The sequence below is a fragment of the Ceratotherium simum genome, chromosome 17 (assembly GCF_057802395.1).
Source record: "Ceratotherium simum simum isolate JZ-2026a chromosome 17, ASM5780239v1, whole genome shotgun sequence".
Classification (NCBI taxonomy): Eukaryota; Metazoa; Chordata; class Mammalia; order Perissodactyla; family Rhinocerotidae; genus Ceratotherium; species Ceratotherium simum.
The window spans coordinates 61063098-61078641 of NC_141916.1; the positions used below are offsets into that span (position 1 = coordinate 61063098).

The following is a 15544-nucleotide window of genomic DNA, read 5'->3' on the forward strand; positions in this document are numbered from 1 at the left end:
AGTACATAGTTGTATATCCTAGACATAGGTCCCTCTAGTTGCCCTATGTGGGACGCTGCCTCAGCATGGCTTGATGAGCGGTGAGTAGGTCCGTGCCCAGGATCCAAACTGCCGAACCCCGAGCCACCAAAGCAGAAGGCACGAACTTAACTGCTACGCCACCAGGCCAGCCCCTCACTTATTTTGTTTTTCTAAATATCAAAAAAGTCAAATAAGAATGCTACACTATGGATGAACAGGACCATACAAACAGTAAAAAAACCCGAGCCCAAGACATCATGCTAAGTGAAAGAAGCCAGACACAAAGGACAAATGCTGTCTGATTCCACTCCTGTGAGGTACGGGAAGTAGTCAAATTCAGAGACAGCAAGTAGAGCAAGGCTGTGGGTCAGAGGCTGGGCGGAGGGGGCTGGGGAGTTAGTGTTTAATGGGGACAGAGTTTCAGCAGGAAAGATGAAAAAGTTCTAGAGACGGATGGTGGTGATGGTGGCACAGCAATGTGAGTGTATTAAGGCCACTGAATTGACCACTTAAAAAAGGTTAAAATGGTAAAATTTATGATCTGTATATTTTACCACAATGACAAAAAAACTGGAAAAAAAATCAAAGAAAAATCTACAACAGGATGAAATTCTGATGGTGGCAGGGGGTGGCCAAACCTTAAAGTATAAGAGGAAATTGCTCGGCGTTTGACTGAACCCCAACTCAGCAGGACACTGGGCAGCATCTGTGTCTCAGTTTTCTCACCTTGAAGGAAAAACACTGGGAGTAGTTATATCCACCTTCCTGCACTGAAGGGTTCTCAGGAGAAATGGGGCACCGTGGGAGAAACCACCCCTACAGTTAACACGCTACACGAGTCTGATGTGGCAGTGCTGTTTGTTAACTTACCCACGTCTCAAGAACAGGGAAGAGGAGACAGCAGCTGTAGGCTGGGAGGGACAACAACGGGCAGGTTTAAATGGTACCACACAGAAGAGTATTCTGGACACTGATAACAGGCCTTTATCAGGACAAGGGCAGCTCCCGAAATCTCTTCTGTTCAAGCAACTAACATCTCTCCTGAGCCTGCGATATCTTAGGCCCTCCAGCCAACAAGCTAAAAGCCACGTGGCTCCCATCCTTTAGAGGATATTCAACAAGTAGGCAGGGCTGGCCCCGTGGCTTAGCGGTTAAGTGCGCGCGCTCCGCTGCTGGCGGCCCGGGTTCGGATCCCGGGCGCGCACCGACGCACCGCTTCTCCGGCCATGCTGAGGCCGCGTCCCACATACAGCAACTAGAGGGATGGGCAGCAATGACACACAACTATCTACTGGGGCTTTGGGGGAAAAAAATAAATAAATAAAATTAAAAAAAAAAACAAAAAAACAAGTAGGCATTGAGACTGTGTCAGGAGCCATGAGCTGCTATATGCTCAGCGATTCAGAAACTGTGGGCCACTGAGTTTACTAACCACTAAATCCTTAGAGTTTTCCAGATGTCTCCCACAACAGCTGGTGAGAACAGAAGGCTGATGCATTTGGGGTGGACAAAGAAAAGCCCCTGGTGCTCGCGGAACTTGGCAGAGGAGGGAAGTAGAAAGACTATATAGTAAGTCAATGAATAAAGAGCTTTTGATTGGATAAGCCTCGATTTTCTCTTCCACGCTTGTTCAAAGCTAAGTATGGACACGTCACAGTTTGGGTGCCATCTGCTGAAGGCAGGGGAGTGGCCTGTATGACTGCTAGACGACCCCTCCCAAGACTCTAGAGCTTTTAAATGGTCTTGAATCAGAAAGCCTCCTTGCCCTTCCAGTGAGCGAGCAGGCACGAGGTGTAGGAGGGAAGAGGATGCGGAGATGAGAGGTTTTAGTTTTCTTTTTGACTGGGCTCCAGTAAGTTGTGAATGTGAGGCTCCTCTCTGCGGCTCTGTCAAACAAGGGTCAGACTGGGTCCACACTGAAGGTACACACGAGAACAAGCTGGCCTCAGCCACCTTCACCCCCTCCCCCCAACAAAGCATTCCTCCAGGAGAAGAACGTCTGTCTGACCTTAGAATCCATGGCACAGGCAGCCTCGCAGGGCTCCGACTCCCTCTGGCTCGCACGTGTCCCGAGTCAGCAGCCTGCAAGAGGACACACATACACAGGGTAGGCGGCCACTCCCTACAGACTCCCACTCTGGAGCCCTCAGGAGAGAACCCAGGAAGCCATCCTGGGCCCTGGCTCAAAGGCGCTCCAGCCATGGCAGCCAAGCTCACCTGGCCCATGCCAGCTGCAGTCACCCTGGGCTGCTGCTTTCTCCTCAGCACGGAACAGGGGCAGCAACCCAGTGAGCCAACGTTGGAGATTTCCTCCACACACAGACTTGCCAAGGCACCAAGCTCCCAAGGGTTGACCCTCCAACTTGAGAGTTCAACTCTCCCACCCCGAGCTCACTGATTGTTAAGACCCCACTGATCAGGCAAATCAGGCAAATGTCTGGTGTATGAATTCCTTTTGAGTAAATACTCATATTAGTGAGTTTTGTACAAAGATAACTTAGCTAATAAAGTATACCTGGACGTTTTCAGGGCATCTGTTTATTCTTCCTATGGCCACTATCAGAACAATTCCTTTCAACCACAAAAGTCCCAACCCATTCTTCAGCGTGCAAGGGTTCTGGAGCATTCACGTGGCTCTCTCATTTGTTCCACAACTATGCTGAGAAGTAGGCAGTGTACTGTGTTCATTCTGACTCAGCGGATGAGAAAATAAGGTTTGGGGAGAAAGGGACACCCAGGCAGGCCAGTTCTTTCCACAGGCCACATGGCTTCGATGGGCAGGTAAGATGAACGGTTTAGAGAGAAAGAGCTCCTATAAAATGTGTATAAAGAAAGAAAGAGAAAGAATGTATATTTGACAATTACACAAAAGATTAAAGCTTCCATATGGCACATACTCCAAACTAAATAACCCATCATAAATTGACCAGACAAAAGCCAACTGGGGATTGAGTTAAAAAAGATTATGCCCATAAAATGGAATACATATAACCACGAAAAGAATGAGAGATCTGTGTGTGCATCCACATAGAGAGATGCCCAAAATAGACTGAACAAAAGTTTCTGTAGAACAGTCTCAATAGAATAATCCTATTTTAATATATATTTGCCCACGTTTGTGTATATTTACACACAGTATTAGGTTCAACCAAATGAAATGGTCATTTTGCAGGGCAAAAACAGTCAAATTTGGCAATTTCATTGAAGAAGACACAAAGAAATGGAAACATATTCCGTGCTACTGGATTGGAAGTATTAACATAGCTAAAATGTCCAAACTTCCTAAAGCAGTCTCCAGATTCAATGCAACCCCTATCAAAGTTCCAAGGACATTTTTCACAGAAATAGAACAAAGAATCCTAAAATTTATATGGAACAACAAAAGACCCTAAATAGCCAAAGGAATCCTGAGAAAAAAGAACAAAGCCGGAGGGGCTGGCCCGGTGGCACAGCGGTTGAGTGCGCACACTCTGCTTCGGTGGCCCGGGGTTCACAGGTTTGGATCCCAGGCGTACAGCAATGCACTGCTTGTCAGGCCATGCTGTGGCGGCCCAGAGAAAGTGGAGGAAGACGGGCACGGATGTTAGCTCAGGGCCAGTCTTCCTCAGCTAAAAGAGGAGGATTGGCATGGATGTTAGCTCAGGGCTGGTCTTCCTCACACACACACACACACACACACACACACACACAAAATGTTAAAAAGAACAAAGCTGGGGCCAGCCCGGTGGCACAAGCAGTTAAGTGTGCGCGCTCTGCTGCAGCGGACCGGGCTTCGCCAGTTCGGATCCCGGGCGTGCACCAACACACCGCTTGGCAAGCCATGCTGTGGCGGCGTCCCATAGAAAGTAGAGGAAGATGGGCACGGATGTTAGCCCAGGGCCAGTCTTCCTCAGCAAAAAGAGGAGGATTGGCAGATGTTAGCTCAGGGCCGATCTTCCACAAAAAAAAAAAAAAGAACAAAGCTGGAGGCATCACACTCGCTGATTTCAAAATATACTACAGGGGCCAGCCCAGTGGCGCAAGCGGTTAAGTGCACGCGCTCCGCTGCGGCGGCCCGGGGTTCACCAGTTCGGATCCAGGGTGCACACTGAAGCACCGCTTGTCAAGCCATGCTGTGGCGGCGTCCTATATAAAGTGGAGGAAGATGGGCATGGATGTTAGCCCAGAGCCAGTCTTCCTCAGCAAAAAGAGGAGGATTGGCAGATGTTAGCTCAGGGCCGATCTTCCACACACAAAAAAAAAATACTACAAAGCTATAGTAACCAAAACAGCATGGTACTGGCACAAAAACAGACACACAGATCAATGGAACAGAACTGAGAACCCAGGGCCGGCCCTGTGGCTTGGTGGTTAAGTGTGCACGCTGCGATGCTGGCGGCCCGGGTTCGGATCCCGGGTGCGCATCGAGGCACCACTTCTCTGTCCATCCTGGGGCCGAGTCCCACATACAGCAACTAGAAGGGTGTGCAGCTATGACATACAACTATCTACTGGGGCTTTGGGGGCAAAAAATAAAATAAATAAAATCTTTAAAAAAAAAAAAAAAAAAAAGAACTGAGAACCCAGAAATAAACCCATACATCTATGGACAGCTAATGTTTGACAAGGCAGCCAAGAACATATAATGGAGAAAGGAAACTCTCTTTAATAAATGCTGCTGGGAAAACTGGACAGCCACACGCAAAAGAATGAAAGGAGACCATTATCTTACACCATACACAAATATTAATTCAAAATGGATTAAAGACTTGAATGTAAGACCTGAAACCATAAAACTTCTAGAAGAAAACACAGGCACTACACACTTTGACATCTGTCTTAGCAGCATATTTTCAAGTACCACGTGTGACCAGGCAAGGGAAACAAAAAATAAACAAATGGGACTACATCAAACTAAAAAGCTTCTGCACAGCAAAGGAAACCACCAACAAAACAAAAAGACAACCTAACAATTGGGAGAAGATATTTGTAAACCATACATCTGATAAGGGGTTAATCTCCAAAATATATAAAGAACTGTGGCATCTCAACAACAAAATACTAACAACCTAATCAAAAAATGGGCAGAGGATATGAACAGACATTTTTCCAAAGAAGAGATACAGATGGCCAACAGGCACGTGAAAAGATGTTCAACATCATTAACTATCAGGGAAATGCAAATCAAAACTACAATGAGAGATCACCTCATGCCCGTCAGAATGGCTATAATTAACAAGACAAGAAATAACAAATGTTGGAGAGGATGTGGAGAGAAGGAAACTCTCATACACTGCTGGTGGGAGTGCAAACTGGTGCAGCCACTATGGAAAACCGTACGGAGATTCCTCAAAAATTAAGGATAGAACTACCATATGATCCAGCTATTCCACTGCTGGGTATTTATCCAAAGAACATGAAAACACAAATGTGTAAAGATACAGGCACCCCTGTGTTCATCACAGCATTACTCACAATAGCCAAGACTTGGAAGCAACCTAAGTGCCCATCAAGGGACGAATGGATAAAGAAGATGTGGTATATAGACACACTGGAATAGCAGTCAGCCATAAAGAAAGATGAAATCTTGCCATTTGTGACAACATGGATGGACCTTGAGGGTATTATGCTAAGTGAAGTAAGTCAGAGGAAAGTCAAATACCGTGTGATCTCCCTCATAAACAGAAGATGAAAACAACAACAAACAGAGCCAGCCCTGATGGCCCAGTGGTTAAAGTTCCAGGTGGCCCAGGTTTGGTTCCTGGGTGCAGAACCACACCACTGGTCTGTCAGTAGCCATGCTGTCACGGCAGCTCACATAGAAGAACCAGAAGGACTTACAGCTATACACAACTATGTACTGGGGCTTTGAGGCGGCAGGGGGAGGAAGATAAAAGGAGGAACATTATCAACAGACATTAGCGTAGGGCAAATCTTCCCCTACAAAAAAAAAAAAGACACTGCCTTTTCCTTCACACAGATTGTGTCATTAAAAACAATAACAACAACCAAACACAGAGACAGAGATTGGATTGGTGGTTACCAGAGGGGAAACGGGGAGGGAAAAGGGCAAAAGGGATGATTAGGCAAGTGTGTGGTGATGGACTGTAATAGTATTTGGGTGGTGAACATGATGTAGTCTACACAGAAATCAAAATATAATGATGTACACCTGAAATTTATATAATCTTATAAACCAGTTACCTCAATAAAAAAATAAATAATAAATACATTGTGAAAAAAGAAAAAATTTGGCAATTTCACATGGATCCTAAATACACAGGAGGTAAAAAACAGAAGAATAGACAACCAACTCATCTCCAGAAAGAAGGGGTGAGGCTCCAACCTGGGTGTGAAAAGGAGGCTACAACAAGGCCGTGCCTTCTGTGTGCCAGGCAGCCGTGCACATCCCGTGCTTGGGGCACAGTCACATTCTTAGCACTGCCCATCTCCCGGTCTTGGGTGCTCACACTGGCCCTGGGGGGTTGTGCACAGCTAAAGGCTGCACCCTGACCCTCCCACTGGGAGTCTGGAAAAGCCAGCCCCACAGCTGGGTATGGCTGAGTGTTCGGGAGGAAATGACCAGGAGCAAAGGACTCTGGTGTATGTGGACAGACAACAAGGACGCTGGCTCGCTGGCCATCCACAAGGCAAGAGGGAAGAGCTGGAGCCATTATCATCAACAGCACACAGAACTAAACATAATACGCCACTCAGGAAAAAGGCCACAGAAGCCAAACCATCACCACAGAGTCACTGCCAAGATAGAGGCACAGTGGACGGAACCCTGGCCTCTGCCTCTACCACGTTCTGTCAGGAAATAACTTCAGAAAACCAAGAGGGGAGACAGCAGTCAAGAGAGAATTCACATAAACCTTTGATCTGATTTCCTTCCAGACTCGGACACACACACTCACATCCTCAGTCTTCTACTTTTACCTATGTTGGGACACTTCAATAAGTATCTTTCAAAAAATGTTTTAATGCTTATATAATATTGTTTTGCAGTGGTTTATTCTCAACCAGGGGTGATTTTGCCCCCGAGGAACATTTGGCAGTGTCTGGAGACATTTTTGGTTGTCAGAACTGGGGAGGGTGCTACTGACATCCAGTGGGTAGAGGCCTGGGATGCTGCTCAACATCCTACAATGCACAGGACGGGCCCAGAACAAAGAAGGATCCAGCCCAAAGTGTCGATAGTGCTGAGGCTGAAAACCTTGTTCTATCGTACATATGCACCAAAATACAATTAATCCCCTGTTATTGGACATTTACAGTTTCCATTTTTTCACCATTAAAAATAGGACTGTGTGAAGATCAATGGAACAGAATTGAAACCCCAGAAATAAAACCTCCCATCTACGGGCAGCTAATCTTTGACAAAAGAGCAAAGAACATACAATGGAGAAAGGAAAGTCTCTTCAACCAATGGTGCTGGGAAAACTGGACAGCCACTTGCAAAAGAATGAAAGTGGACCATCTGCTTTCGCCAGACACAAAAATTAACAAAAATTAAAATGGATCAAAGACCTGCAGGTGAGACCTGAAACTATAAAACTCCTGGAAGAAAAGGTAGGCAGTACACTATTTATCATTGGTCATAAAGGGATCGTCTCGAATTCCATGTCTACTTGGACAAGAGAAACAAAAGAAAAAATAAACAAGTGAGACTTCATCAGACTAAAGATCTTCTGCAAGGCAAACGAAACCAGGATCAAAATGAAAAAAACAACCTACCAGCTGAGAGAAAATATTTGCAAACCATATACCTGACAGGGGGTTAATCTCCATAATATATAAAGAACTCACACATGTGAACAACAAAAAAACAAATAACCCGATCAAAAAACGGGCAGAGGATATGAACAGGCATTTTTCCAAGGAAGATATACAGATGGCCAACAGGCACATGAAAAGATGTTCAACATCACTAATCACCAGGGAAATGCAAATCAAAACTACACTAAGATATCGCCTTACACTCATGAGAATGGCTATAATCACCAAGACAAAAAATAACAAATGTTGGAGAGGATGTGGAGAAAAGGGAACCCTCATTCACTACTGGTGGGAATGCAAACTGGTGCAGCCCCTATGGAAAACAGTATGGAGATTCCTCAAAAAATTAAAAATAGAAATACCTTATGATCCAGCTATCCCACTTCTGGGTATTTATCCAAGGAACTTGAAATCAACAATCCAAAGAGACTTATGCACCCCTATGTTCACTGCAGCATTATTCACTATAGCCAAGAAGTGGAAGCAACCCAAGTGTCCCTCGACTGATGAGTGCATAAAGAAGATGTGGTACATATGTATATATATATGTGTGTGTGTATATATATATATATACATATATACACACACACACACACACACACACACAATGGAATACTACTCAGCCATAACAAAAGACGAAATCATCCCATTTGCAACAACATGGATGGACCTGGAAGGTATTATGTTAAGTGAAATAAGCCAGACAGAGAAAGACAAACACTGTATGACCTCTCTCATATGTGGAAGATAAACCAACAGATGGACAGAGAGAATAGTTTGGTGGTTACCAGGGGGAAGGGTTGGGGGGTGGGCACAAGGGGTGAAGGGACACATTTATATGGTGAATGACAAATAATAACGTACAACTGGAATCTCACAATGTTATAAACTATTATGACATCAATAAAAAATTTTAAAAAAACATAGGACTGAGTGGGGCTGGCTCCACTTGGCAGTCCAGGTCGCAGGTTTGGATCCCAGGCACGGACCTATGCACCAATCATCAGTGGCCATGCTGTGGTGGCGTCCCATATACAAAACAGAGGAAGACTGGCACAGATGTTAGCTGAGGGACAATCTTCCTCACCAAAAATATAAAATAAAATAGAACCCTATAATTGGTATTAAAACATTAAAAAAAAAAAAGGACTGTGATGAACACCCTGGTGTGGCATTGTCCTATTAAATCTGGAATCAAATGAGATAATAGAGGGCCGGCCCCGTGGCTTAGCGGTTAAGTGCGCGCTCCGCTACTGGTGGCCTGAGTTTGGATCCCGGGCGCGCACCGACGCACCGCTTCTCCGGCCATGCTGAGGGCGCGTCCCACATACAGCAACTGGAAGGATGTGCAACTATGACATACAGCTGTCTACTGGGGCTTTGGGGAGAAAAAGGGAAAAAAAAAAAGAAAAAAAAAATGAGATAATAGATATGAAAGTTCAGCGTGTCATCCTGTGTGTATAGGCCTCATGGCAGTCACAGATGACAAGAGTAACTGTAGCCCAGTTGGGCTGTGCCAAGGTCACCCAGGCCTCAGGATCACTGCCACAGCAGCTGGGAGCATGCAGCCCAGTGGAGGCCTTTAGCAAGCAAGGGTGGTGGGCTGCCTTCCCAGGCCTGGCTGGGCAGGGCTTCAGGGGATGCATGAACCTTCAGGGCAGACCACCCACCTGCATCTGGTCCACCTCTGGCCTTATTCCTCTGTTACTCTGAGGAAACGCAGTGAGTCAATTATCAGCTGTGAGGAGACTAGGAGGACAGGGCTGACACCCACTGAAAACCTCCAAGCCTCCCAGCCAACAGGGCTTTATCCCCAAGCCCCAATTCCTAAACAAAGTTGCCAGCAAGAAGGAAAATTCAAGCTGCCAAGAACTGATGTCCCCTCCTTTCTGAGACCTGGTGGGAAAATGGCCAGGTGGGCAAGTAACAGGAAACAATAACCCACAGCCTTCCCCCTGAACAAGGCTTCCTTTCCAGTTACCAAGCACATTCACAGCCAGGGTTTCACCATTTTGAGACATGACTGTGACAGACGCAGCCTGCGACTTGAGACTGTTCATGGGTTATTTCTCCAAGCCCCTCTCTCCCCGACCCTTTTAACGTCAGAGGACTCGAGGGGCAGGGATGACGAATATTACTCCCAACAACAAGGACCCCAGCCACCACCATCTAGTGACAATGTCCAAACACACCAGCCACAGTGCCAGGCTTGCCTTTGCAGGCCTTCTCTCTGATCCTCACGACATCCTTGCAAGGAAGGCACTTCTGCCCCAGTTTTCAAAGGGCAGAGCCCGGAGCGCGCCCTGCGAGAGCAGGGAACACCTCGGCAGCTGCAGAGTTACCCAAGCAGGGGTGCGGAGCAAGTCAGCGCCCACAGCTGGGCCTGTTTTCCATGAGTAAGAGAAGCAGACAGTGGACAGCTCACCTATGTCCACTCAGACCTGAATCCCCCTTTTCTGAGGCCGAAGAACCTCACCCACACCCTGGAAGCTAAATGTCTCTAAGTGAACTGAAAACCCCAAAGTTCACAAAAGCCCAGCCCAGCACCATCCCATACAGTCAGTCAACCTGGAGGCTTGGGCCAGAGTAAGGCAGAAGCAAACACACACAAGCGCCCCTGGAAGGACAAAGGTTTTATGATGACAAAGTCTTGGCAGGGCAGGCTTCTCCTTGCCAACATACATTTACCCATGTCCCTTCCACCACACCTACCTCCTACCCAAGCACCATGCAGACTGCAAGGTCACTTGACATTGCACAAGAGGGCACACAACACTGAAGCTGGGAGAACCCAACTCTGTCTATCCCCCAACCAGCTGTGTGACTGTGTGACACTCATCGATCGAGTGACAGGCATTCTGAGCTGGTTCAATGCGCAGGCCCTGTGCTTGGAGCTGGAGAAACAATGGTAAAAATGACCCCAGGTTCTCTGCCCCAGTGAAGCTTATTTACACAAAAATATACAATTATAAATATAAACACTATTTTTAAAAGTGTGTGCTGCTATGAAAATGAAGTCATTAATGCATCCATCAAATACTCAGAGTGTAACCAGGGGCCTTCCAGGACCAGTTCAATTGACCTCATCTTATTACCAGAGTAATTAACAGTAGTTTTTCAGGAACTGAGACCCCTTGTCCAGTTCAGGCCAGTTGAGACCACCAACCCATCAAACTAGGCCTGTGCAAATGCCTGATAAGTGACCCTTTTGACGTCAAAGGGCTGAAAACCGCACCCTCAGCTCATGGTAACAGCCGCCACTTTGTGAAGACGTGGCCTATGAAGAGGCATGCAGCTTGACTACGCTTGTGCAGTTCATCATTACCTCACCTCTCCCTACCTCCAATCATCTAGCTCCACACTTCAGACCGCCGTGCCCTTCATCCCATACATTGTGCCCCTAGCCCTGAGCCCCGGACCGGGGAGACAGATCTGAGAGCATATGCCCCCGTCTCCTTGCAGATTGATCTCACAATAAAGCTGTTTTCTTTCCCCAAAAGCTGATGCCGTAATAATTGGCTCTTTATGTGCATCGGGCAAGAAAGCCCCAATTTTGTGTGGTAACAAGAGTGCCTACTGTCTGCTGGGAAAAGCTATATATCTTTTTTATAGCACACTCTCTATGTATATATAAAGATGTAGATACTTATACCTATTTTTATAGATATATCTATATTTAAAGGGTCAAAATTGACTTTAGCAGAGCCATTTTAAATGCAGTTGGAGCTGCCTTTCCAGAGAAACTACCTTGCTGTCTTGAACCTTGGACTGGGCCAAACCTTTGGACTGGGCCAAACCTTTGGACTGGGCCAAAACGGCGATTGTTTTACAAGCAACTGTTTGAGAAGTCAGCAGGAAAACAGACATTCTGATCATATCCTGGACTTCCTGAAGATAGAATCAATAGTCAATCAATGTTTAGCCAAAACTAGCTCTCTGCCTCCAACTCCAATTAAAATTCTTTGTAATACAACTTCCTTTCTTTGCCTTTCAAAGCCCCTTTTACTCCCTATGATACTGGCTCAAGACAAGGTTGACATGACGGAAGCCATATTGTATTATAACTTCGAATGACCTCTGACCAACCAACCCAGCTGGATATGCACCCTCCAGATCTAACTGCTCTGTAGATTTTATGACCCCTGCTTGTGCACGTACCTCCCAGCTGCGATAAGATGATAGCTTTGTTCTTTTACTTCCTTAGGAATGTGAGGACCCCCCGAACAGAGAGTCTATGCTGATAGCCATCATCAATGAAACTGAAAGATCTGGTGTGGCACTCCCAGTCTGTAACACCAGAAGGTCAACATTCCTAATCCCCTCCCCTATAACCCATTGGCCCATATAACTGCTGTAACATTCTGTGCCCCCTTAAGATGGGTCTTTGAGACGTTAGTTGGCCATCTTCTCCCTTGCTAGCAAGCTGTAATAAACTGCCCTTTCTTTTCCACCATCTTGCCTCTTGACGATTGGCTTTTGTCTCGCAGCGAGCAGATCGTGCCCTTTGTGCGGTAACAGAAATCTGGCGACTCTGGCAGGACATTAAGTCCTGCTCATGGCCAGCCAACCTTGGACGGGGACCTGTCGGGTAAGTCCCTACTGGCTGCCAAGGCTCCCTTTGTCTTAGGGATCTGCCCTACCTGCCCTCCCATGCCAACGCCAGCTGCCTCCTAATGGTCCCTATGGTAGAAAGAGAGTGGGTTGATGGGCTCACATCTGGAGTAAGGTAAGTCACCTCGGGGGTCCAGCACCGAGAACTATCCTTCCCCTCCCTCTGGGGTGCCCTCTTTCAGAAGGGGGGCCACCTGGTAAATAGGGTGCCCTGCCATAGTGGGAAGAGGAATAGGACTTCACCTGGAATCTAGGAATTGGTGTCTAGTTTGTGTCTGTGTCTGTAAAGAGCTCCAGGATCAGACATTTTTGGATTTGGGTGAGTGACCTCATTAAAATGCACCTGTGCCTAAAATTGTCTAATATCTCATCAGGACAGTGGGTTAGAGGCCCCACTAATGAGATCTGGTTGCTGGTTAAAGTCCCAAGGCTAGAATTGTGGGAGACAATATAAAGGTTACAGCCACTGGGGCACACAAAAGGATCAGGTTAGAGTCCCGAACTCTGGGGTAGGGTACCAGAGTACCCTGGGTTAGAGTCCCAGAGATTGGATTTCTGTATCTGTTCATGTTTGTCTATGTTTGACTGTGTTATTTGTTAAAATCGGCTGCTTGGGGACTGAGTTTCTTGGTGACTGTAACAAACTGCCTTTTAGACTAATCTTATGAGGGTCTCCTGACTCCGAAGAAAAGAGGTGCTGTGCCCTCTGGTCCTTCAGGACGTTCCCAGGTGACTGGGGACTTTACAGAGGTCTCGGGACATCTGCCCATGACGTGCAACGGCCTCATAGGGACCCCTCCTGAAGAACATATCTTACTGGGCCCTCATTGTTTGTGGTGAGGCAATTGGCGGCAGCAGCTCGTCTGGGGCTTAAATCACCTGAACTTTGTGGGTGCCAGGACACATAAGGGAAAGAGCTGACCCTGATTATTCTTGGGGGAGCTGCTCCCACTAGCTCACTATCAGACCTTGTTTGTTGCGGCCACCTTGATAAAAGCCCCCTAAAATGGAGATAACTGTAAACAGTGGGCAAGATAACCTGGGATAATTTAAAATTACAGTGACCATTTTGGGCTCTTTGAGCCTCCAAACCAAGGAACAAGGAAAAATCTTTAATCTTTAAAGAGTCAAGGGCTCCACCTTTCCACCAAAAGTTTCCAGAAGCTGTGCATGTTTACTGAGAACAGCAGGATCTTACCAAGCTTGTTTTGTGTCCTGAGGGCTTGGCTTCATAATTGTCAGGTTGAGGGGGATCCCAAAATAGGTCGGACGAAGATATGGTTGCACTTCATTTTGTGGTCAGAGAAGGTAGGACAGAAATGCAGGTTGCACTCCTGTTTGTGGCTAAGAGTCCTATCAAACTGTTGTTCAGCCTCAGGGGTATTACACTGGCAATCCGAAGAAAGCCTTGGCTGGGCCTTCATTGTAAGGATCTTGATTTCAGGGACGCTTTAAATTTTTGTGATCTGATTCTAGCTGCAGCATAAATATACTTTTGACCAGCGGTGTGGAAATTCTGAAACAACGAGAAACACTAATTCGATCCCCACTTGAAACCCCTTAGGCTACATTCTCCTGAATTGGGTGACTTTCAGGTAAGCAGTAGGAGCTACTGAATATTCATTGGCTTATTCATCCTTCTTCTCCCAGAGATATTTGCTGTTTTTCCTTGTTTCTGTTTTTTGTGTCATTTGTCACAAAGGAAACCCATAGAGCAGGATGCAGGCAGCTCCACAAGCCTGCATCTGGGCGGGCCCGCAGTAGCTTTGCCGTAGGGCCTGCCTATGGAGTATGCGCATAAGGTGGAAGCTATTGCTAACAGGGCATCTTGGAAGCCAAAAGAACCACAATATTGGTGGGCACGGGTGGAGCAGTTAAGAGCCATTAGGGTGCTCGCCCCCTCCAGAAGTCTCCCGTGAAAGGATAAGTTGGGTCACAGAACGGGGTAGATGACACAGGTCCCCCGCCAACTTCAAGAAAATGTCCGTGCAACAACAAGGCACTCTGTAAAGCACACACAGTCCCCAACCCTGCAGCACCTCCCCCTTAGGTATTAGTCTGGCTCCAAGAGACCCAAAGCATAGCTAAAGCTGTTAATGTGCATATAAGATGAGGGTTTTTTTCCTCTTTTTGTCTTGAGAACTTGGCTTTGTGACCTCTTTGGTCATGAGGGGTCCCAGTCCATGGGGGGCCTTTGTCGTCTCGATCCTTGTTGTTTGTTGGTGCACTACCGCCTGTGCAGCTAAGGCCTTTGCTTTCTTGGGCTGTTTTTTGGAGTGAACTCTCTGGATCTTGTGAGGGCTTCTCCTTTTGCACTCTCTTTTGGGGACGCCTCGTGTCCATAGTTAAGCCATAAATGCTTGTAGATATTGGGACGCTAAAAACTGACAAGGCAAATATCCCCCAGAAACTCCATCTTGGAGAAAACTTGAGTGGTTTCTCTGTGCCTTTGTGATGTAATTGGACAGGTGGATCAACTGATAATGCCATTTCATTATCAGTACAACCCAATTTCTGAGAAACTAAGAGCAACTGTCCTTTTCCAGGACAAGCAGCTCTAGAGGCAGTTCAGAGTCCACCCACTTCCCTTACCTCAGAAAGGATTATCGCCTCTCTGGGAAGTGTTAGCTAGCTCATCACCAGTTCCTAAGACTGAAGAAAAACAGAGAGTAAAAAGGCCAAAAAATGGCCATAGCAGCATGCCTGGCCCAAAATCTAGCATTTTGAGTATCTTCTCCACAAATATTAGTAAAAAGGCTTAAAACAAAAATTCGGATTCATAACTAGGTAGCCTTGTACCTGATTCACGGCAGTAATAGCTGTGCAGTCTCTGTGCATGTGTGTCCATATGAATTTTACATATGTGTGATATTTTACCTCCAGATGGTATGGTCAAAATTAAGAGCTCTATTCAATTAACTTGAAGTAAGTGCTTACAAAAATTATTTCTAAATGCAGTTAACCCAAATGTCTTTCAAGTTAACATGATATAAACTAATCTTTGGTAAATGAAAGCTGGTTTAAGTTTGTTGGTCTGATTGACAATTGTTGGAAACAAATGATTTAGATAGATGAAAATGAGTAAGACTTTTTGGGTACAATAATTATGTTTATGGTCTGTATACTTGAAAAAACAGCTTCCAAATTCCTTTTG

At 46.2% G+C, this 15544-nt stretch overlaps 1 protein-coding gene across 1 annotated transcript in view; it reads right to left on the bottom strand.

The window, feature by feature from the left end:
- Positions 1-15544, bottom strand: part of BID (BH3 interacting domain death agonist) — a 44884-nt gene that overhangs the window by 10054 nt on the left and 19286 nt on the right. Inside the window, exon 2 of the mRNA XM_004438844.3 lies at positions 2030-2103. Coding sequence (XP_004438901.1) covers positions 2030-2041 — 12 coding nt within the window. The 5' untranslated portion in view covers positions 2042-2103. The remainder of the gene's footprint in view (positions 1-2029; positions 2104-15544) is intronic.